Source organism: Zootoca vivipara, chromosome 8, assembly GCF_963506605.1.
Source record: "Zootoca vivipara chromosome 8, rZooViv1.1, whole genome shotgun sequence".
NCBI lineage: Eukaryota > Metazoa > Chordata > Lepidosauria > Squamata > Lacertidae > Zootoca > Zootoca vivipara.
This window is the reverse complement of record NC_083283.1, coordinates 46,317,107-46,338,428: the sequence shown is the minus strand read 5'-3', so window position 1 is coordinate 46,338,428 and position 21,322 is coordinate 46,317,107. Positions and strand designations below refer to the sequence as shown.

At 43.8% G+C, this 21,322-nt stretch overlaps 1 protein-coding gene across 3 annotated transcripts in view; it reads right to left on the bottom strand.

Moving 5' to 3' along the window:
* Window positions 1-2,818: 2,818 nt before the first annotated feature.
* SMCHD1 (structural maintenance of chromosomes flexible hinge domain containing 1) overlaps window positions 2,819-21,322 on the bottom strand; it is a 66,646-nt gene continuing 48,142 nt past the window's right edge. Inside the window, exons 30-40 of one of the 3 annotated variants that reach the window (XM_035125049.2) lie at window positions 20,577-20,703; window positions 20,276-20,395; window positions 18,790-18,875; window positions 16,929-17,048; window positions 9,876-10,066; window positions 9,165-9,274; window positions 7,312-7,382; window positions 6,891-7,062; window positions 4,698-4,856; window positions 3,753-3,870; window positions 2,819-3,474 (exon numbers count right to left, since the gene is read on the bottom strand). In XM_035125049.2, the coding sequence (XP_034980940.2) occupies window positions 3,375-3,474; window positions 3,753-3,870; window positions 4,698-4,856; window positions 6,891-7,062; window positions 7,312-7,382; window positions 9,165-9,274; window positions 9,876-10,066; window positions 16,929-17,048; window positions 18,790-18,875; window positions 20,276-20,395; window positions 20,577-20,703 (1,374 nt within the window). In that variant the 3' untranslated portion in view covers window positions 2,819-3,374. Of the gene's footprint in view, window positions 3,475-3,752; window positions 3,871-4,697; window positions 4,857-6,890; window positions 7,063-7,311; window positions 7,383-9,164; window positions 9,275-9,875; window positions 10,067-16,928; window positions 17,049-18,789; window positions 18,876-20,275; window positions 20,396-20,576; window positions 20,704-21,322 lie in introns of those variants that run through there. The other 2 variants (XM_035125048.2, XR_004693201.2) reach the window with 2 other exon arrangements.

Sequence of the window (21,322 nt, the reverse complement as noted above, 5' to 3'; positions counted from 1 at the left end):
ACATTAATTTAGTCTAATCTATACAGTTGGCTACATTTTAAGCCATTTTCCAGTAAAATCTGTCCAACTTGGAACTTAGTTTTGGTACCAAAAATGGAAAACCCCACAATCCTTCATTCCCAGGATGCTGGAAGAATGATCTGAGCACAGAAATGAGTAACAGAAGCCTTACAGTGGTCTCAATATGATTCAGGGCAAGACTGTCAACACTGGCTCTAAAGCTGCAAACTATGCTCAGGATAATAGTTTGAGCAAACCTGCAGAGAAAAGGGTTAACATAGATATAATTTCTCCCCAGAACATATATAAATTGTCTCGACTAACTAATGCCACCTCATTCATTATCTTAATTAAACCAGAGTGCTTCTCCAGATGTCAAAAATAATGGTTTCTGGCAGTACTAATAATATGGCATACTTTAAACCTAATGAATGCTTTGACAGTCTCCAGAATAGCTGTCTTAATGAGAGAGGTGGCATGAACAGCTAACATGCATGCAAGAGATAACAAGCATGTTCTAAAATAGACTTGCATAAATAGAGTAAGGAAACCTTCTGCACTGTTGGAAGGTTACAGCACCTGCTATGGCTCTGTCTGGGATACAAGGTGGAGCAGTGTATATGGAGATCCTGGGCTGCCCGGATAACAACCCCGCCTCCTCATGGCCTCACTGATGTGGTCCAAAGGAAAGCAATACATTTGGGACCAGCTTGGCTGCAGGAGTTGCCGGAAGGAGGTGCACAAGACTCAATCAAACCACCCTTGGTACTCCACTCTGGATTTGTGTAGGGTTTACTCCTTAGGCCTTTTCCCCATGAAGATGTCCCCCAAGGCAGTGGGTAAAGCACTATCATCAAAAGAGGTCCTAAGACCGTTAAGTAGAGTCTAAAATTACCTAACTGCTCCTCTGCTCTCACAAATGTTATCTTGAAAGATTTATGAAACACGCACATATCTTTAATGTCTGGCCCTGTGTTGTCACTGTGTTGATGCAGGAAAAGCATCTTGAGTGACAACACTTTCAGAAGGCTAGTTCTTTGAACTCAAAGGGAGCCCCATCACAATTTGTAATGCTAATCTTCACAGAGAGAGCGCAAATGGGCATATTGCGAGTAAATTAATTTTTAAGTCTTTTAAAGGAACACTTGCTCTGTGGGTGATTTTCCCCAGAGTCGTCATCTTTACTAAACCCAGCTTACCAGCTAAAGTTTAAACATATTTGGAACAGACTCTTGGAGGAACTCTAATCTCTGCAATTAGAGTTCTAATCTCTGCAATTAGAGACATACTCAAGTTCTGGCTTTTGAGATTTGAATAGTTTTTAAACACACATTTTCAGCCTTGTATTTGTAGCAGAAAAAATAAAATATTGGATTCTTGGGATTCTATACCAGCATGTATTTACCCAATTATTTCCTTCTATTGCATTTCCTACTTTCAATTTTTAAATTATTAGTTCCTTTAGACAGAAATCTGGTGTTTGGGCTTCTGCATACTTACCAACATGTGCACCAGAAAAGCAAATTGACACACTAAGCCTATTTGCAACTCACATGTATAATCTGATAGCAGATAGCCTCAGAATGGGTATAGAGGAGATAATGAAGGCCTCAGTTCAGCTCTAGTTGTGCACAACTAGTATAAAGCATATGTACATATTTAAACTATTTAAAATCTGGGACTCCCTATAGTCAATGTGGATACTTCAGCTTGGTTCAGATTCCTTTAATGGAATCCTTTAATGCAGTGGTCCTCAACCTTGGGCCTCCAGATGTTTTTGGCCTACAACTCCCATGATCCCTAGCTAGCAGGACCAGTGGTCAGGGATGATGGGAATTGTAGTCTCAAAACATCTGGAGGCCCAAGGTTGAGGACCACTGCTTTAATGCATTGCAGGGGGTCCCTTCTATTGCCTATTGGGGTCCCTTCCAACTCTTAAGATTCTATGATTCTATGAATTAGTAGAGATCACAGAATCACTAACAACTAGCTTTACCAAAAGTTAGTATTTCCCACACTTAAAAACACCAAACCCTGTAATTTAGGACACTACTATAGTGCATGAAAACTATGATCTATGAAGATCAAACTAGTAATCATAAAAATATAATTGCAGTGCAGCAAAATTCCCAACTCTTTTGAGGGGTCATCCCCCCCCCCTGTTCCAGATGATATGGAACAGGATAGAACACTCCACCACTGAAAATATGGGTAAACAGATCTGCTGTTCCCAGTATATCTTCCTTTATTGGGGTGGTTAGTACCTGACTGTCTCTGCACATCTAAGGGTTTCATTTAACTCCCCACCTTCCCCTTTCTCTTTAGTTGTTTATACACAGGAATAGGCTTCTCAGAGAATCACTGAACAATCTCCCTCTCCCCCTTGCCTGGCATTCAATGGCTGGGATGTGTACCACTTCCCTCCAGTTCTCCTTTATTCTGCTGCTGTAGCTCACAGGAGAGACCCCAAAGAGGCTGCGGATTGTTCTCTTCACTCTTGACTTGGGATGGATGTGATCCGAGTCTCATACTTTTTCAGGCTTAGTTAGCTGAAGCATCTAGGGCAGTTATGCCTCAGAGGGCCTGGCAGATCCTCTATGCTTGAGAGTTCTCTTAAAATGAACCCACTAGGCCCAAGGGTGGGGGACCTGTGGTCCTCCAGATGCCATTGGACTCCCATCCACTTTAGTCATAACCAGGCATCCCCAAACTTCGGCCCTCCAGATGTTTTGGACTACAATTCCCATCATCCCTGACCACTGGTCCTCTTAGCTAGGGATCATGGGAGTTATAGGCCTAAAACATCTGGAGGGCCGCAGTTTGGGGATGCCTGGTCATAACAGTCAGTGGCCAGGGATGGTGAGAAGGGCCAAAGGTCCCCCAACCTGCACTAGGCCCTTGCTTCATCACTGCAGGAGATAGTGGTCCTTCTGCCAGATGAGATTTGTAAGCTGTGTTTTAGCATATATCTCCCAGTCTCTGGAAGGTAGTGGCCAATTTAGAACAATCAACATACTCAAGTTACTTACTTTGGCAAATAGTAGTATCCATGTGTCTTTTTATTTTAAAAAACCCTTAGGGAACACATTCAAACAATATAGTAATATAAAAATCTGTAATATTGTAGCAATTTTATTGCAAAATCTGAATGTTTTATCATAAATAAAAAAGCATATTTATTACTTCCACATACTGAAGTCTAATAAGTCTAATAACTGAATGACCATATAAAAATCTATACAAAATAAAGCTTAACAGTTGTTACTAACAACATTTCTCTATAAGTATACAAGAATGCTGGTTAACATGAATTTATTTCCCCCCAGCTTGTACATATTTCAATATACAGTTACTTTTTAAGAAATCTGTTTAGTCTATGGTTTCTTTTTTCGGGGTGTTCCATTAACACCTGATGTATCTGTTGCTTTTTGCTGCTGTTTCTTCATGGGAGGAGATGATACCCATTCTTCTGGACTACAAAAAATAAGCACAGGTCATTTTAGAAACTGCAGAAATGTTATTCAAATACCGGGCAAGGTTTTTGTTGTAGTTATCCTTTCCCTTTTTCCTTCTTCCCTTTTCCCTTACCCTCATGCAAAGACTATATGCAGTATTACTAGCACTGTCAGGTGGAATCAGTTAGCTGTAGGATATTCCCTGTACATGCATATTCATGCAAAAACACCACAAAACTGGGTGTTTTTTTATTAAAAAAAACACCAATTACTTTAGAATAAATCTTACAAACAAACCTGAGTGACCGTTTTGCTGTTTCTCTCCGCATTCTTTTTGGAGGGCTAGGATTGTCAAACGTATCAAGTTCTTCCATGTGAACTGAAGATTTGGAGCATCGACCAGATGAGGTAATGCCTATAAAGATCACAAACATTACTGTTGTTTTCAAATCTAGTACAAATAACTTCAGAAATAAAAGACACAAGCATACCAAGCATGAATTAGATTTTTAAAGCTAATACTTACAAAAAGTAACTATGTAGTTCAAGGTTTGAGAGTATTATTCACAAGTAATTATTTGCAAATAAATCCGCAATTTCCCTTCCTGCAGAAAGGACTTTGTGTTTTTGAAATTGGGCTCACCAGATAGGTCAGAGGGGGCACCTCCTCTGAGATCAACCTCCTTCCCTCACCTTTTTGAACCAGTGGACACATTTTGAATTTCCCTCTCTCTTACACAAGCATCATATGTACATACTTCTCTCCTTCTCCTGGGGGGTGGCAGCGGGGGGGGGGGGGGAGAGTGGGCAGCCCCACAAAGACAAAGGAGGCTGTGGTCAAAAGCCACTGCTTTCTGCATGGAGGAAAACCAGAAAACTGGGAGGAGCATGAGGTATCCTAGAAGATAGTGGCATTGAAAGGACTGCTGGAAAACAGAATCAGAGTGCTCCGCATTGCAACATTTTGTTGGAGGCCCCACTTGTTTTTCCCAATGTCACCAAAGTAAAACAGAACTATACAATTGTTGTTACTTGTGTTTCCAAGTTTATATCTCACATATTATAAATATGTTATGTTAAAATGCTGTATCAGGATATATACATACCACAATACTTAAGCTCACATCTTTAAAATGTAGTCAGAATTAAATCCCCAGAAATCCCCAGAATGAGTGTCTAATATAATTAAAATGGTTAACTTTTCGACTCCATGATGTAAAAGTGAATGTGTGAGTAACATACCTAATTCCTGCTCTATTGACTTGAGAGCCTTCTCCTGGTCTGCAAGCTCTTCTTTCTTTTTTTTCATTTCTGGACTATTATATGATTGCTCATGCAAATCAAGCTCTTCCTTCCTTTTATTAAGCCAAGCAACTTCTTTCTGGTACTGCTGAAGGAGATCTAACATGTAAAAGAATAATAGGATAGTAAAGCCCAGGGCAAATGTTTTAAGAACAGTAGCAATAAATAACAGACAGTAAAGCTATTAACAGTGCAGTACCAGACATACGGTATCTACTCGCAAATTAAGCCCCACTCACTGTGGCTAACTTCTAGGTAAGTATGGACATGAAAACAATGAAATTGTGTGCGTAACTTTATTTTTTTAAAAAAAGGTTATTAAAATATTCTTCAAACATAATGAATTTCATATATATATATCATTGTAGTCTAGAGAAAACTGCATGTGTTTCGACCAGGTGGGGGAGCAGGATCTAGCTGGTGGGCTAGATTCTGAGCTCCACCACCCTCACAAGCATTTTAACAGATGGGTGTGATGTCATATATCAGGCATCCCCAAACTGCGGCCCTCCAGATGTTTTGGCCTACAACTCCCATGATTCCTAGCTAGCAGGACCAGTGGTCAGGGAAGATGGGAATTGTAGTCCAAAACATCTGGAGGGCCGAAGTTTGGGGATGCCTGTCATATATGAAGTCAAGTGCAAAGGAAGACCCTTGCAGAAAATAGCAAGTCCTTTTTTGGCAGAAATGGGTGCACTCTATAGATCCTTGCAGCAAGCCCCTGCAAAGGATTATTTTCATTCCAGGCTTAAACTCTAGCAAGCAATTCAAAGGAAGAATTGGAAATGTACTCTAAGCACAGAGTCAATTCTTTTGCACCGAAAAGCCAGCTCTCTTTGAATTTGGCACCTTTTCCTGTTGCTGTGCAATGCATATGGATATTTTTCCTTTGCAGGCATGACTTTAGGATCTCATCACCTGGCTTGAATTCAATTGCAAAGGAAGAATCAACAATGATTCACCTTAATTTTAGCCACAACGAAGTTCCCTGCATCTGATGTTACTACTATGAAATCAGGTGCAGGAAAGGTGTGCATGATTTGCTCCAAGCCACTAGGTGGGCCAGTCTCCAAGGCCTGGCAAGCCAAATTAGGCCTGCTGGTCAGGTTTCCCACCGATTTAGCAACACCTGTAACAAATGTACCCATCAACACTCACATTTTATTTACTCTGCATTTAAACTACACACAAATGGTATCTGTATAAGAACACTATTTTTTGATATGGCCTTAAAAACACAGTTTTGGAGATTAAATTGCTGTTCCATCACACAAACTCTATATTATTTAAAAGTCTATTACAATCAAGAGGCCCACCCAACTTCAAAGGCACTTAGGACAATATGCTGCCAGAGAACTATAATGACACAAAAGCAGTGATATGGGTTTTCATTCCCCCCCCCCCCGTCTCTCAAACACTGACGGATTTCAGATTTAACAAGTTTATCTGTCTTAAATTAACTGAACAAAACTGAAAAGTATATCATTTTATGTGCTGTATAAAATACATTAATGTGTTTCCAGTAGCCAAAAGTAGGAAAATAATTGACTGAGGTGGGGATTAACAAAGTGGATCTAAGATACAGTCTTAGGCACACTTACTATGGAGTTTAAAAAGGGGAATTTTGCACAGAATTATAGTAGTGGAAATTTTTCAATCCCACATCATTGCACTCGGCAATGGGCATCACATATTGTTGCACTGGTACAGAATCTGCATGATATCCTAACCTGGAGTCTTGCACTAGGCTATCACACAATGCCACCAAGTCCTAGATTTGAAAACTGAGCTGTAAGCGTCACATTATCTCTAACTATGGTTATTGATGCACATGATCAAAAATGGAAGACAATATTTCATGATTCATTTCATAATATTTGCTTACAAAGTTTTATTTACTGATTATGTGAATACATTTTTCATTAATCTGTGATGATCTGCCAGTACCAAAGGGATGTGGTGCAAACTCAAACACATGCGAAAAAGCTAAAAGAATCTACTGTCACTAGATTCTCATTTAGTAATGGCAATTGTTTCAGCAGCAATATGAAGTCAGACTGAATTTCTAAACACAGTAAAATTTTAAGAAAAGCTGTACAAATGATTATTTAATATATTATTCTTTGAACACACCTATCTGTTCAGAGAGAACTTTGCATCGTTGTGGCAGAGGTGCTCCAAAAATCATTCCTCGAAGCTTATCCATGGGAGGGGCTTTATTCTGAAGACCTCCAAACTTTCCATTGCTACGAATTCTCTCTCCGTCTCTTGTCAATAATGCTGGGCAATGCGTGTTTTTAACAAGCTGTACAGATAGGTTTAATATTCATTAATAAATATGTGTGGCAAGTCTGTGACATGCAACACGTAATTTTAACAACACTGACACACTGAAGTGAACCCCAAAACAACATAAGGAACTTCAGAAAATTGTGCAAGCCCTGAGGTGTTTGAGATATGTTGCAAATATCATAGAAACATGGCTGAGTTCTATTCTGCCTCTGCCTCTCTCATGTATGTACAAAACGGAAACATCTGAAGTGGCAATACACACCTCTTTTCTGTAATGATTGGCAGCATCCAAATTGTCAATAATAATGGCATCTCCTAAAAGCATCCCAAACACTAGAAAGGTAAATGAAATAATGAGACTTTAATGTTTAGAATTCCAACCTCTATACAAATCACTGTTTCCTTTATCATCTAATCCTAACCATTATAAGGCTGAATATAAATACAGAACACAGCGCTGATATCTTGACATAGTTCAGTGGAACTCTGAAATGCTATACTAGATGGGGCAATATTACTAGTATAAGAGCCCTTCTGGATCATACCAAAGGCCCATCTAGTCCAGCACCCTGTTCTCACAGTGGCCAACCAGATGCCTATGAAAAGCTTGCAAGGTGCATGAGCGCAATAACACTCTTCCCACTTCTGAGTCCCAACAACTAGTATAATACAAGTCAAAAGTAACAAGCATAATTTACCATGTACATGGTTTCAAAACTGAATATACGGTAACAATGATAGTATCAATTGATGTGGATGAAATAGCTTTGATCCATGTCTTAAAAATGGAATTGATATTGAAAATCTCCATTTGATACAGAAAGGACCATTTAATTTTGTCTAATACTTTAGTGTCATTAAATAATGTGGCCAGATATTTGGGGAAATTACTCTTGCAAGAGGGGATGAATTTTTTATTGTCTTGCTCTCCAAACGTTAATTGACAGATTCCAACTTCCGAGTCACATGACTATCAGCGGTAACATTTAAACATAATTCCAGCTGGGATTTTATAGCTGGAATTTAGTAGCAATACTGAATAAAAAAATCCTGTTCTCCTGCAAGAGCGCCACATTCACTTGATTCCAGGTTTGAGCAATAACTCCACTAAAAATCATTCTCATGATCTGAAAAGTGTTCAGATTTATGTCTGCTTCCCAAAACTACAGCCATCATGGATATCCCTCCTTTCTTTGAATTTAATCTTTAAAACTGAAAGATTAATAAATGACTTTGTTATCAATGCCTTAAAAGCATCTCACACTAGGTTATTTTTCACTGTTCCTTCATATGTAAAAAATCAGAATCTTCTGGGACAGATTTGGGAAGGGTAAATAAGACACCAAGAGAGAGAAGTTCTGTTGCGCAAGTAGAAATCCTTGGGCAAGCAACAGCACTTCATTGGATATTGGCCTTAGGCTACAATTTTATCCACACTTACCTGGGAGTAAGCCCCCTTGATCTCAGTGGGACTTACTTCTGAGTAGACAGGTACAAATTGCACATTAAGCACCTACCACAATAAAGAATCAATTCTTTAATAAAAAGCAAGGTGAAAAGGCTAGAATGTGTCTTTAAACCCTGCTTAAAATAAAATCAACATTAGGGATCATTCAGTTTATGGTTGATCATTCTGTTAATGATATCTTCCAATTACTTATTCTAGTCCCGCTCTCATGAGTTTTAATGAACACTTTTACTTTTTCAGAGATGAAACTTGAGAAGACGATGTATATATATATATATATATATATATATATATATATACACACACACACACACACACACGGGTTGTGAACATGATCCGTGTGAGAGGCACATTTACAACCATGCGTGGGTTGCGATTCGGCGCATGCACAAAGCACGATTTAGTGCTTCTGTGCTAGTGCCAAAACCCGGAAGTAATCCGTTCGGGTACTTCCGGGTTCGGCGCGGGATGCAACCTGAAAAGACACAACCTGAAGCGTCTGTAACCCAAGGTATGACTGTGTGTGTATGTATGTGTGTATATTTTACATATATATGAGACAAGACTTCATACCTCTCAAAATTGCTGCCACTAAATTTATTAAAGCATACTATAATTCCAAGTTTTGCTGTTCCCATGATGTTTACCTGTCTGGCAATTCTGTGTGTGCTCCGGAAATGTTAGCAAGTTCCTGGCAAATACAGGATTTCCTAAAGCCTTGAAAGTATTTCTTCCATTTTGTAAGTGTGGTAAAGGCCTGGTTAGAAACAAGTCAAAGAAATTATTTTCTTTTGGCATTGATGTTGCCACTATGAGTGAAAGGCAGCCCATGCAACCAATCTTTCTCTTCCCTTCCTCCTCCAGCAACCCTCAAACCTTTGGTGCAGATGGGCTGAACAGTGGGGGCTCTGTCATACAGGACAAGTGCCCAGAATTGAGCAAAGGGATTTGCTTCAGCAATGAGCTGCATAGGAAGAGGAGAAAGATTAGTTGCACGAGTTGCCTTCTGCTCAGGCAACCAGAACACTCACTTCCGTATTTGCGGCGTTCGGGAGCCAAAACGTTTGAGAACTAAGCTGTTTGAAAACCAAGGTTCGACTGTACAATGTAAATCATATGAACCAGAACCATAAGAAGGGGAAGAAAAAGGTTTAACCTGACAAACAAATGGACAAAACAAACAAGTCATCATCAAGATTTTGGGGGGTGCAACAGACACAAAATGAATGGGCTGTCAATCTATAAAGCAGGCACAGAATTTGATTTCCCAACCATACAGCTATTGCTTAACAAATCTGAACTCTGAAAATTTGAATGCCAAGCATTCTTTAGATTAGGAAAGAATACAGAAACCTTACTTGTTCCAGTCTGGAAGACTCCTCCTATAAATTGAATCAAGAGGCAACACCTGCTGCTGACCTTTCGTTTCATCAAAGATACGACGAGCTGCAGCAGTAGTCAAAGTGACTACACAGTCCATGTCACTTGCCAAATGCCAAGAAATAACCTTTGCTGCTTCATTATCTTCAATTTGTGCTAAGTGTGAAATCTGTCAAAATAAAATAATGAATTTCAAAGGATGAGGTTTTTTCCCCTGATGGGAGGAAAAATATAGATTCCCTGTGCCCTCAGTCTAGTTATAAAGTCAAGACCAAGCATCCCCAAACTTCGGCCCTCCAGATGTTTTGGACTACAATTCCCATCATCCCTGACCACTGGTCCTGTTAGCTAGGGATCATGGGAGTTGTAGTCCTAAAACATCTGGCGGGCCGCAGTTTGGGGATGCCTGGTCAAGACTGTACAGGAAATCACAGATTTGAAGAATTTTTGTCATAGCCAGGAAAGGTGAGACAAGAAGCTGGACATGGAAGTAGCTGTGCACAAATATGCACAGTTATGCATGCATCCATCAGTGTGACATGACAGGAGAAGTTAAGGAAGAAACGAGATGATTCCTTTGCAGTGTTACTGGCTTCCTGTGATAATATTATACAAGCGCCCTTATGGAAGTTTTATTCACCTTTTCCATTCTCATCTGCTATAACAGACAGGCCCCAATTACAGTTCTCTAGTGCTGGCAATATTTATTTATTTATTTTTTACAAAATTTTGACATGGGTTGTATTTTTTGGTCTTGCCCTAAAATGACCTTTTTGGACAAGTATACTAAACAAAACTGAAGAAATAATGGGATACAAACTACCAGTAGATTCAACCATTGGCTATGTAAAAGACCTAGTCCTATCTGAAAATAGAGAAACTATATATAGATAGATATAGAGATAAAATTTATACACTGCTTTATTCATTGCTGGGTCCATTGTAAAAAGAAAAAAAAAACATGTAGCTCACACTATTATGTTATATTGCATACTGCTGGTATACATAATAAAGATAATGATGGGGGGAATGTGGGGAAAGTACTACAGAACGTCCTAAGAACTAATATTTTTCTTATTTTTATTACCCACTATCTTATCTTCACACCACCATTTCATATGTAATGAAAAGAGAAAACAGTGTATGGTATCCTGGATGTGAGGGACAGGGGATATCGCGAAGTCCCTCCCCTCCTGAGTTCAAGCCCGGCACTGACCACAGGGGAAAGCAGAGGGAGCTCTGATTCCAGTGGGGAAGCAGGAAGTCGGGTCCGAGGCTCAGGCAAGGTAGCGGAGCCAGGGTCCCAGGTGGGACAGGAAGGGGCAAGTAAGGGGGGGAGACCCATCCCTCCAACGCCAGAATTACGCAGAAAGAGGAGGGGCAAGAGGATGGGTCTGCCGAGGCTTTTGTGCTGGGGAAAGACGCGCCAAAAGTCATTCGGAGGTTCTGATACCGACTGAACACACCACTCTGTGTAAATAGCAATGATTTTAGCACTGTAAATACGCAGCACCAATAAAAGAATAAAATGCAGAGCTGCGTAGCGTCGTTACTCTGAAGTAGCCTACTCCGGCCACTGTGACAGCAACCTCCGAATCTTTTTGGGCTACTTTGGAGTTGCCGGGATGAGCGTGTCAGAGGCGGAGAAATGGCGGCAGCTCGCTGAACAAGCACAAGAGGAGCTGCAGAAGCTGCATCTGCAGGCACAGGGAGAATTAAAGGCAGCAAAAGAAGAGACTAAGCAGGTCCAGGAAGAACGGCTACAACTTGCGGAACAGGTGAGAGCGCTCCAGGAAAGAGAGCAGCAATTAAGGGCGGTGGCGGTAGACCTCCAAAGCAAGCTAGATGCAGAGAAAGACAAGGCGGGAGGGGCTCCCCAAGTCCAAGTGCTGCCAGGAAGGAGAGCAGGGACCCTTGTAAGCAAGTTCAATGGAGACCCGAGGGAATATCATGGCTTTGAGACTGAGATCGTGTATGCTCTTGAGCTGCACCAGAATGAGTTCCCCGATGATGAGCACAGAGTAGCGTTTATTGTGGAACATCTCACCGGAGCAGCCAGGGAGTGGCTAAGACCATTAATCGCAACCAAGAATCCTTGCATGAAAAATGTCCAACAATTTCTAGAAGGTTTGAGGACGATGTATTCGTCCGATAGTCATTTGGACCAGACTAAGGAGGAACTGCATAATTTACGCCAAGGAAATATGACAGTTCGCGCATATTGGGCGAAATTCACCATGCTGGTGCACAGACTGGGGTGGGTTTTGGAGTCGCCTCCTATGCAAGCTGCGTTTTACTTGGGTTTGAGCGAGGAGGTGAAGGATGAACTCTCGAGAAGTCCAAAGCCCAGTACTATGGATCAGCTGAGCAAAGCGGCTCTGGCGGTGGGGGTAAGGCAGGAATCCCGGTGGAACGACAAGCAAGCGACGCGCGCAAAGCGGGCTTGGTTCCCACGGTCGCAGGAGAAGCCACTCCCTCAACAACCCTTTCAAGCCACGCCGGGAGCCAGCCAGGACCAGGAGCCCATGCAGATTGATAGCGCGCGCGCGCGGGCTTTTCAAACCCCAGCGGCGCCAAGACGCAAGGAGGGAAGGGGCGGGAATTGCTTTCTCTGCAACTCACCCCAGCATCTCGTCAGAGACTGCCCACATCGCAGGGAGTGGCAAGGAAAGGCGGGAACGGTGGTGCCCTCCCCCACTGACGCAGCACCACAGCAGGGAAACGGGAAAGCCTGGCTGCAGGAGACAAGGGGCAGCAGCCAGGCACAGTCAGCAGACAACAGCCCCAGCCCGCCCACCCGCACAGAGAGGAGCAGAGCCAGCCCACCCCTCCCAGAGCAGGAGTGGTTCTAGAAGTGACGCTAACGCTCCCAAATGGCTATCCCCTGACGGTCCTCGCCCTAATTGACAGTGGGGCGTCCGCCAACTTCTTCTCGAGAAGCTTTGCAGAAGAGCACCAAATCCAGCTTTTGCAGTTAGATTTTCCTCTGCACGTGGCAACCATTGACGGCAGGGAGCTGCTGGGAGGGGCCATCACACATCAAACCCCCCCCATGAGAATGACGGTGGGAAGGCACTCAGAGACACTGGCGTTCAACGTCACCACCATCTCAGACCCCCCCATCGTCTTGGGCATGAGCTGGCTGGCGCGCCACGACCCCTCCATCAGTTGGCACCAGAGGTGCATCACGTTTGGGTCGGACTTTTGTCTGGAACATTGCATGCAGCACCAACCAGGGGAGGGGCCTCCGATAGCCACGGTGGCCACCATGCATATCAAAGGGGGTGAGGCAATACCCAAGCAGTACTGGGACCTGCAGGAGGTCTTCAGCGAAGCGGAGTCCGACCACCTACCCCCGCACAGGCCTTTTGACTGCCAGATCAACCTGGTGCCAGGGGCGACGATACCCCCAGCCAAGCTGTACGCCATGTCAGACCAGGAGCTGGAGGATCTGCGCGCTTTCATCGACAAGAACCTCAAGCGGGGGTTCATAAGGGAAAGCAAGGCAGCAGGGGGCAGCCCGGTCTTCTGGGTGGACAAGAAAGACACGCAACAGCGCCGTCTTGTGGTGGACTTTAGACGGCTGAATTCGGTGACAGAGCCAGTGGCTTTCCCCATGCCCAGAGTGGATGATCTCCTGACAGCGGCACGCAGGGGCAAGATTTTCACCAAGCTGGACCTAAGGGGGGCGTACAACTTGATCAGGATCCGGGAAGGCGATGAATGGAAAACCACGATGTTCACGCCTCTGGGCTCTTTTGAATATCTGGTGATGCCCTTCGGTTTGCAAGGGGGCTCAGCATGCTTCCAGGCCTTCATGCACCACGTCCTGGGGTCCCTCCTCTTCAGGAAATGCTTGGTCTTCCTAGATGACATCCTTATCTACTCGAATGACCCAGTGCAGCATGTGAAAGATGTCAGAGAGGTGTTGCAACGCCTGAAGGAGAACCACCTGTATGTGAAGCTGGAGAAGTGCAAGTTTCACACCAAAGAGGTGGACTTCCTGGGCTACAAGCTATCAGACAAGGGGCTGGCGATGGACAAGGACAAGGTGCAGGCCATCCTGGACTGGCACAGCCCCAGGACGCGCAAAGATGCCCAACGCCTACTAGGCTTCGCTAACTTCTACAGGAAGTTCATCAAGAACTTCTCTCGCGTTACGGCTCCCATCACGGACTGCCTGAGAGGCAAGCAGAAGTTCAGGTGGACACCAGAGGCGCAAGCAGCGTTCGAAAGCCTCAAGAGAGTGTTCGCCTCAGACCAGAACCTGTTCCATGTGGTGCAGGACGCGCCCCTACGCATTGAGACAGATGCTTCTGAAAAAGCTGTGGGCGCGATTTTGTTGCAACTGGACGCCAACAGGGAGTGGAGACCCTGTGCCTTCTTCTCCAGGAAGCTGACACAGCCTGAACGCAACTACACAGTGTTTGATAGGGAACTTCTTGCGATCTACGCTGCGTTCCAGCACTGGCGACACTTCCTGGTGGGCGCAAAGCACCCCATCCAGGTGTGCACAGACCACAAGAACCTGGAGTTCTGGAGAACGGCCAGGGTGCTCAACCAGCGGCAGATACGGTGGGCAGAGTTCTTCTCGAACTTCAACTTCTCCATCCACTACATCCCGGGGGAGCAGAATGTCAGGGCGGATGCCCTCTCCCGCAAGCCAGAGTACATGGAGGAGGAGGCGCCACCAGCACCCAGGCACATCTTCCCCCCGTCAGCATGGTCCTGCGGAGCAGCAGTGGTGAGCGAGGCAGAACTCACGGCACTGACGGCAGCGGATGAGTTTGCCAACCGCATCTTCAGAGAACTGAGAGGGGGGAGGGAGCAGGCAAAAGACTTTGCAGAACGCAGGGGGCTGCTTTTCTACAAGGGTGCACTCTACCTGCCCACCACCCAGCTTAGACGTACGGTCCTCAAGCAGATGCACGACAACCCAACGGCGGGTCATTTTGGAAGGGACAAAACCGCCCACCTAGTCATGAGACACTTCTGGTGGCCAGGGGTACGGGAAGATGTTCGAGACTATGTACGGGGCTGTGACACCTGCCAGCGGGCAAAGGTGGTCAGAGCAGCGCCACCAGGCTTGCTGGAGCCCTTAGCCACCCCACACAGGCCGTGGGAAGTGGTGTCCATGGACTTCATCACAGATCTGCCTTCTTCCAGGGGCAAGACCGCAGTGTTGGTGGTGGTGGACCTCATGTCCAAAATGTGCCACTTTATACCGTGTGCCAGGGCGGTCTCGGCAGAAGAGACAGCCAAACTGTTTGTGGACCACGTGTTCAGACTGCATGGATTACCTTTAAGGGTTATTTCGGATAGAGGCCGCCAATTTGTTTCCAGGTTCTGGAGGCGGCTCATGAACCTCCTGCAGGTGGAGGTCAGCTTGTCGACAGCTAGACACCCGCAGACCAACGGACAGGCGGAGAGAGTCAACGCCATTCTGCAGCAGTACCTGAGATGCTACGTCAGCCAGCGGCAAACAGACTGGGTGGATAGACTGCCACTGGCAGAATTTGCCTACAACAATGCGGTGCACGTCTCCACAGGGGTGTCGCCCTTTAAGGCCAATTACGGGCGCGACCTCAGATCTTTCCCAGAGAGGGAGGGGGAGGAGGAGGAGGAGGGCCCACAGGCTGAGGATTGGGCAGAGGAACTGGAGACGGTGCACCAGCAGCTCAGAGAACACTTGGAGAGGGCCAAGGAAGCGTACAAAAGGGGGGCAGATCGCCACAGGCGACAAGGGGAGGTCATCAGGGTGGGGGACAAGGTTTGGTTGTCCTCGGAGGGCCTGCCCACCAGAGGGAGGTGCAAAAAGCTGGCGCCCAGAAGGCTGGGTCCCTTCACAGTCACGCAACAGGTCAACCCGGTGGCATACAGACTGGCACTGCCAGAGGACATGAGGGTGCATCCAGTGTTTCATAGATCGCTGCTGTCGCCGTACAGGGAAAGCAGCAGGCTCCGAGACAGCGAACACACCCCCGAGGGAGGGGGGGACAGGGGAGGCAGGGAGCAACTCAATGAAGCCACGGCCATCCTTGATTCACGGAGGGGGGTGGGGGGCCTGGAGTACCTCATGGCATGGGAGGACGCTCCGCCCTCCCAGAATGAATGGGTCCCCGCCACTCAGATACAGGAGGAATTCTTGGTGGAAGAATTTCACGCCCTCTTCCCCCACAGACCCAAGCCCTGGCACATGGAAAGGGAGGGGGAGGAGGAGGAGGCACGGGAGAGCAGCTCACCATGGCGCTGGGAAGCGGAGTTTGAGGAATCGGGAGACGAGATATGGGTGTCACCAAGATCCACCCAGTCAGAGGCAGAAGCAGATTGGCAGCACATTTTTACCCCCACCAGCTCAGACGCCACGGACTTTTTGGGATTCCAGTCCTCCCAGGCGGAAGGGGGGGCCTCGCAGGAATGGGCGGAGGTGTTCACACCAACGGGCTCGGAAAGCACTGAGTTCCTAGGCTTCCAGTCGTCACCGACACCTGGGGGGGACCTGGGGAGGGGAGAAGGGGAGCTTGGAAGGGGGGTGGATGTGAGGGACAGGGGATATCGCGAAGTCCCTCCCCTCCTGAGTTCAAGCCCGGCACTGACCACAGGGGAAAGCAGAGGGAGCTCTGATTCCAGTGGGGAAGCAGGAAGTCGGGTCCGAGGCTCAGGCAAGGTAGCGGAGCCAGGGTCCCAGGTGGGACAGGAAGGGGCAAGTAAGGGGGGGAGACCCATCCCTCCAACGCCAGAATTACGCAGAAAGAGGAGGGGCAAGAGGATGGGTCTGCCGAGGCTTTTGTGCTGGGGAAAGACGCGCCAAAAGTCATTCGGAGGTTCTGATACCGACTGAACACACCACTCTGTGTAAATAGCAATGATTTTAGCACTGTAAATACGCAGCACCAATAAAAGAATAAAATGCAGAGCTGCGTAGCGTCGTTACTCTGAAGTAGCCTACTCCGGCCACTGTGACACTAGAGGATTAGTTTTTTTAAATAAAAAAAATAGATTAGCTTATAAAGAATTAAGACAAAACTCACCTTGCCCAAAACATCTTTGTCTTTGGGATAATCGGTACATGTGCATGTTCTTCTAGGTTGTTTCATTATTCCTTCCTGCTCAGAGATTTTCTCTTTTAGTAGAGAATCAGCAAACTGCAACTGAAAATTAAGATAAATTCTTTACTGAAGGTATGCAACTGTAAAATAAATCACAAGTACTGATTTTGATGTAATGTTGAGCTAGCGGCTCTAGTCTGTATAAACTAAGGGAGTCGTAAAGCAAAAGAGTTTAAGCTCTGTGCACAGTATGGTTAAACAAACTATTCTTCATGCTTTAGTGTTATATCCAAACACGACCAGAGTAGATTATTTGCATATGAAGCATTATTAAATACTGTATTTACTTGAATGTAATGCACACCTTTTTTGTCCAAATTACACCATGAAAATTAGGGTGCACATTGGATTTGATGGCGCATTTACATTCACCAGCAAATACTTTTTTGGTTTCAAGGTTTAGAAAATCAAGGTCCACATTAGATTTGATGGCGCATTACATTCGAGTAAATACAGTACTTTGCATTGTATCCAGCTGGTATCCCTCCACTCACAGATAGCTCTTTGATTTAAGCAGAGCCTTCTGTCAAAGAACAGAGATAAATGTGATCTTCAGGAATTTCCTCTCCTCCCTAAAGTCCCCTTGATCAATGTTCCAGTGACAGAAGATTCACCTGGATCAGTGAAGGCGTACCAATTGGATATAACTTTGTTTTCTGATTAGAATTTTAAGTAAGAAAGTGAATTTATCACTCTTAAACATCTCAAAATGAAGTTAGGATTTTTCTGTGCTTGATGTAAAAAGCTTTATCCAACTGACAATAGTTTGACATTGCAACTTTATGCACACTTACATGGGAGTAGGCCAAACCGTAGTCAATGGAACTGACTTCTGAGTAGATATGCACAAGATTACACTGTAGATGCAGATTAGAAGCTTTGCTTCAAAACACTGCTCACTTGAACCAAATAGCAGAATCTGAAAGTTTCCTGGCTATCAGCTGGCAGACCGCTAACTAATGGGCTCTTAAGACAGGCAACTTACATTCTACTTTTCCTGAACAATGAGTGTGTGCGCTCTCTCACAAATTCAGGATCACTTCATGTGAAACAGCTGCCATATGCTGTCACTTGAAATTGCACCTGGGTTGTAGTTTCTTCAAGTGGTGAGATTCAACATGGCTCAGTTCCTGATGTGCATTGTGTCTCCATGTTCTCACAAAACAGTCTTATAATTTGTAGTGACCAGGGTTTTCCCCCCAGCCGGAACTTGCCGGAACTCCATTCTAGCACCTCTCAGGTGGGCACCATTGCCATTATAATAGAACAAGGGAGGCGTTCATGGTGAGTTCTGGCACTTCTTTTTCTAGAAAAATAGCACTGGTGGTGACATGAACTGATACCCCAATTCCAAAGGTGAATCACTAGATAAAAGCAGAGAGCCATACCAAGTAGTCACCATGAAGATACAATTTCAAGATCATTCCGTACGATTGGCAGATTGTAATAAAATAGGCATCAGTAAGTGAGAGACCATGTTGCCCCTTTATAAACTTGATAAGGACAGAAGAAGACTAAAAATGGGGGCAAGGAAAAGTTTTAACAATGGTTGTGACAATCTTGTGAAAAAGAAACCTTAAGTGGAAACAAAAGGATTAATGAAACTGTAAGTCTTGCTTCTAAACCTTGCAGGAAATTTGTCGGGTCATCTATCTAGGCATGAACTGTATGCTATAGATACTTTTGTGTAAGCCTTTCCTGAAGTCATACTCTACTTGTCCTCACTAGGATTTTGTTAGATATCTTGATGGATAAAAATGAAAGAAAATGAAAAAGGCCATACAACGTTAGTCTGAGGTATATCAATCCGAAGTCTTTTCAGTTTATCCTTCAGTTGGGCCTCTTTTGTTTCAGCCTCCTGAACTTGACCTGAAACAATGTGTTGAATTAGTAAAAATTAGTTAAGGCTGGTCTGAGGTTAAGCATCACACAGCATGCTTACTGCTGTCATGTGTGAGGAGCCACCCATGCCATTGGTCTCATCGTCCACCGAATTAACATCAACTGTTGATTCACATGTGCAAAAAATAAATAAATCTCAGAGCAAGCACAGACAAATGTCTGATACCATCTCGAGCTTAATACTTTCAGTGGTGATAGTTTACACACTCAGCTAAGAATTATCAAATGATTTTGGGGTCAAATCACTCTTCTGAATGTCTACACGAGAATATGTGGCCACAGAAAGAAAGATCAGCAATACATACAGTGAGCAATCAAAATGATCTCCATGATTGCAGCTGTATTCTTTTATCATCAGCTGCAGTTACAAAATCAGTTCTCAGCACACTATGGTATGGTCCACGTACCACATACCTAGTCACTCCTGGTTTAATGTAAAGAAGTAGCATGCTGGTTTGTGCAGGATGCTGAAACCGGAGAGGGTTTGCTCCTGCTTTGTTCCTACTGTGTTACCAGGAAATAGGCCATGGTCTGGTTCATCTTGTCATCTGAACTGGGACTCATAGTTCCTTTCTCTCCAAACAAATCACAAGAGAAAGTCAAGAAGACAAACAGGCCATGAGTCTAGATTTTGACAACAAGCAGACCAGACTGTGGCTTGTTTCTGGTAGAATGGCTGCAACAGGAGCAGGGCAGGTGCAAAGCACCTGTGATCTCAGTAGCGTTGTGCACCAGCATTCTGCTAATTCACATTAAAGCATAGTTTATTTCGACTGTGATTAAAGGTAATGTGTGAATTAGATCTATGTGTACAGCTCAATTCACACCAAATAGCTGTGTATACTACTGGATGAAGAAATTACTCACAGGCTGTATATTGTGAACCAGTACATCATAGCTCAGTCCAAACCCTGTGCTCATTGTTCCCTAAACACCAAGTGCAGAGCTTGCAAAGCTAGTTCAGCCCTGTTGTGCAGTGCATCACAACATGCCTGACAATCTCCCCTCACCTGTGACAATGTCAACCACCGGATGTCATTGCGATATTAGACGACTGATGAGAAAACAAGAGATGTATTCAAAAAGGCTTGATATCTGGACCTATTCTAATTTGCACAATCCAAAACTATACTTAAGCATTATTGAAAAGGAGTAGCACATAAAAAAATACATGACAACTTTACTAATCTGTGGCCCTGTAGATGCTGCTAAACTACAATTCACATCATCCCTCACCATTGGTAAAGCTAGCAGGGACTGTCAGGAGTTGTGATTCAGCAGCAACTCAAGTGCTAAAGGCTAGTCACTCCTGGTCTGTAACAATGAGAAATACATTCAAATGCAAACAGTATTTGTATGTTACTTACACTTCATTAAAGTTAGAAGCTGATTAGTAGTATCAAACATATCTCTGTATGCAGTTATTGATTTAGAGAGCTCGTCTCTCTTTTTTGAAAGAGTGGCCATCTGCTGTTGTTTCTTATAACCTAAACAAAAAAAAAAGCAATTTAATCCATTCTACTTTGTGGGTATTTTGGGAAAAGACCAAGTACAAAATGAAATGTTGCATTGATAATTGAAAGAATGCAAGAAAAAAAGATTTTAAAGCATTATGGAAAATACACATTACATCTTAGAAAGTGAAAATTAGAAACATTTGAAACTCACCATCATAAAACATAAAAGGCAGACAATAAGGTTCCAAACATCGATTCAAAATGGGTATAACTGGGTCAAATACAAGAATATATTCAGTACGATCTCTCCCTGGACTATTTTCTGCCAGCACAAGATCCTGAAGAAAAACAGATGTATATTTTGAAATCATTGATTTCAGATTGCTGTATATAAAAATACTTGTACAAAAATTAGCTATACTTTCATTCCACATTAATTCTGACATATAGTAACGGAACATTTTTAGCAAAAAGTATTTTTTTCAAGGTTAAAAGGTTGTACATTGTATTTACCATTGATCTAGCTTACCTTGTAATGTAAGACATAAAATGCAGCTTCAATTTAGAAATATATCTATACCTTGTATGCTCTCTTGGTAAACTTTTATTCATTATTCTACAATTAAAAATAGTACAAAAGGCAGCATGGAGAGAACTGAAATGAATAATACGTAGTAAAACAAAACATTCAACTCCCAATGTGGAGTTAAAGTTACTGCTATTACCATGGAAGCAGACAGTAGATCCCAAGGGATTAAAGCTTGTCATAAGAAAAAAAGATGCATTTATCCTCTATAAGCACTAAAATATAATGGGTGCCAGTTTGTAAATACTGAACATGATCGAAAGAAACCATTGATTTCAATAAGCTTTATAGGTTTAATGTAATAAACAGGACTTAAAGCTGCCATCCTACAACCTTTTCCTGGGAGTAAGCATTGTTGAACTCTGTGAGAA